The sequence below is a fragment of the Triticum aestivum genome, chromosome 2D (genome assembly GCF_018294505.1).
Source record: "Triticum aestivum cultivar Chinese Spring chromosome 2D, IWGSC CS RefSeq v2.1, whole genome shotgun sequence".
Classification (NCBI taxonomy): Eukaryota; Viridiplantae; Streptophyta; class Magnoliopsida; order Poales; family Poaceae; genus Triticum; species Triticum aestivum.
In genome coordinates this window covers 34,210,541-34,212,524 of record NC_057799.1, presented here as the reverse complement: position 1 = coordinate 34,212,524, position 1,984 = coordinate 34,210,541, and the positions used below count along the sequence as shown (strand labels likewise).

Below are 1,984 nucleotides of genomic sequence, written 5' to 3'. Positions count from 1 at the left end.
TTTCTTTCCTATTTTTCAAAGTCAGCTTTGTCGCCAAGACAACGCAGCTGCTCAAATATAAAAGGTATATTTCCCCTTTTCTTGTTCGAAAAGTGATAAAAAGTCCCAAACCATGACCATGACCGATGAAGCGGTAACCGGCGGGCGGTTTCGTTGCCCTTTATAAACTGCTCGGCTCCCTCCACATTCCCATCCCCAGCAAGAACACGAGCTCGTCTCCCAGTTCCAAATCCCCTCCTTTCTGATTCCGACCTGCATTAATTCCCTCCCATTCCCACCGATGATGCACAAGACCTCTTCGCTGTCGGAGCTGGGCTTCGATGCCGGCGACGCCTCGTCGGGCTTCTTCCGCGCGGTGGCCGACGGCTGCCCGCTGACGCCCACCTCCTCCTCCGCCCCGCACCGCCGCCTCACCAAGGTCTCCGTCATCGGCGCGGGCAACGTGGGCATGGCCATCGCGCAGACCATCCTCACCCAGAACCTGGCGGACGAGATCGCGATCGTGGACGCCCTCCCCGACAAGCTCCGCGGCGAGGCGCTCGACCTGCAGCACGCGGCCGCCTTCCTCCCGCGCGTGCGCATCGTCTCGGGCACCGACGCCTCCGTCACCAGGAACTCCGACCTCGTCGTCGTCACGGCCGGCGCCAGGCAGATCCCCGGGGAGACCAGGCTCAACCTGCTGCAGAGGAACGTGGCGCTGTACCGGAAGATCGTGCCGCCCGTGGCCGAGCACTCACCGGATGCGCTGCTGCTCGTCGTGTCCAACCCTGTCGACGTCCTCACCTACGTGACCTGGAAGCTGTCGGGGTTCCCGGCCAGCCGCGTGATCGGCTCCGGCACCAACCTCGACTCGTCCAGGTTCCGGTTCCTCGTCGCGGAGCACCTCGACGTCAGCGCGCAGGACGTGCAGGTATGTAACCAACTGCATGCTGCACTACACTGGATGAACGGCATTCTCTGTTTCAGAAATTTACTAACCAGCATTTGATTTGATCGAATGGATGGGTTGCAGGCGTACATGGTGGGTGAGCACGGCGACAGCTCGGTGGCGATCTGGTCGAGCATCAGCGTGGGCGGCATGCCGGCGCTCAAGTCGCTGCGCGACAGCCACCGGAGCTTCGACGAGGCGGCGCTGGAGGGCATCCGGCGGGCCGTGGTGGGGGGCGCCTACGAGGTGATCGGCCTCAAGGGCTACACCTCCTGGGCAATCGGCTACTCCGTCGCCAGCCTCGCGGCGTCCCTGCTCCGCGACCAGCGCCGTGTGCACCCGGTGTCCGTGCTCGCCGCGGGCTTCCACGGCATCTCCGACGGCCACGAGGTGTTCCTCAGCCTGCCCGCCCGGCTCGGCCGCGCCGGCGTCCTCGGCGTCGCCGAGATGGACCTCACGGAGGCCGAGGCCGCGCAGCTCCGCCGCTCCGCCAAGACGCTCTGGGAGAACTGCCAGCTCCTTGGCCTATGAGGAACCTACTTTATCTACTTATATTGTGATCCTTATTCCTAAGGCATCTACAAGAACTCTACTGTCATATATATGTTGCTCTATTGATGCTGCCACACGAATGCTTGTGTAATTTTGGACTGATGGTATTACTTTGGTGAAATAAAATGTGACTTGTGCCAACATTTGCTGGTAAATTTATTTGAATAATCTTGGATGGTGTAGAAGATATAAAGTTTCATGCCCAGCAGCTCTGCCAAGCTTATCTTGTGCCACTATATGCATTTGCTAAGAAATTACAGAGTAGCTACTAATTTATCTGATGGGTAGTAATTATTTTGCACCATTTGTTTACTGGATCAATATGTACTCTGTTCATATGAACTACTCCCTCTGTAAACTTTTAAATTTAGTCAAGGACATTACATACTACTACTGAGAAATGGTATGCAACTGAAAACATGATGGTCTTCAAGTTGAAGGCAAAGAAACGATAGCTGCATTTGTCAGTTCTACAGAAAAATGCTGCACTTTTTCAGCTGTATG

General features: G+C 56.7%; 1 protein-coding gene across 1 annotated transcript; it reads left to right on the top strand.

Moving 5' to 3' along the window:
* Window positions 1-206: 206 nt before the first annotated feature.
* On the top strand, window positions 207-1,731 carry LOC123048534 (L-lactate dehydrogenase B). The gene is made up of 2 exons (XM_044471616.1): window positions 207-910; window positions 1,013-1,731. Exons 1-2 carry the CDS (start codon window positions 281-283, stop codon window positions 1,457-1,459), a joined length of 1,077 nt encoding a protein of 358 aa, XP_044327551.1. The 5' UTR covers window positions 207-280; the 3' UTR covers window positions 1,460-1,731.
* The last annotated feature ends 253 nt before the right edge of the window (window positions 1,732-1,984 follow it).

Excerpts from the sequence above, each read along its gene's own strand:
- LOC123048534 (XM_044471616.1), top strand. The coding sequence starts at position 281 with ATGATGCACAAGACCTCTTCGCTGTCGGAGCTGGGCTTCGATGCCGGC. Across the intron at positions 911-1,012 it reads TCAGCGCGCAGGACGTGCAG|GCGTACATGGTGGGTGAGCA; the intron begins GTATGTAACCAA and ends GATGGGTTGCAG.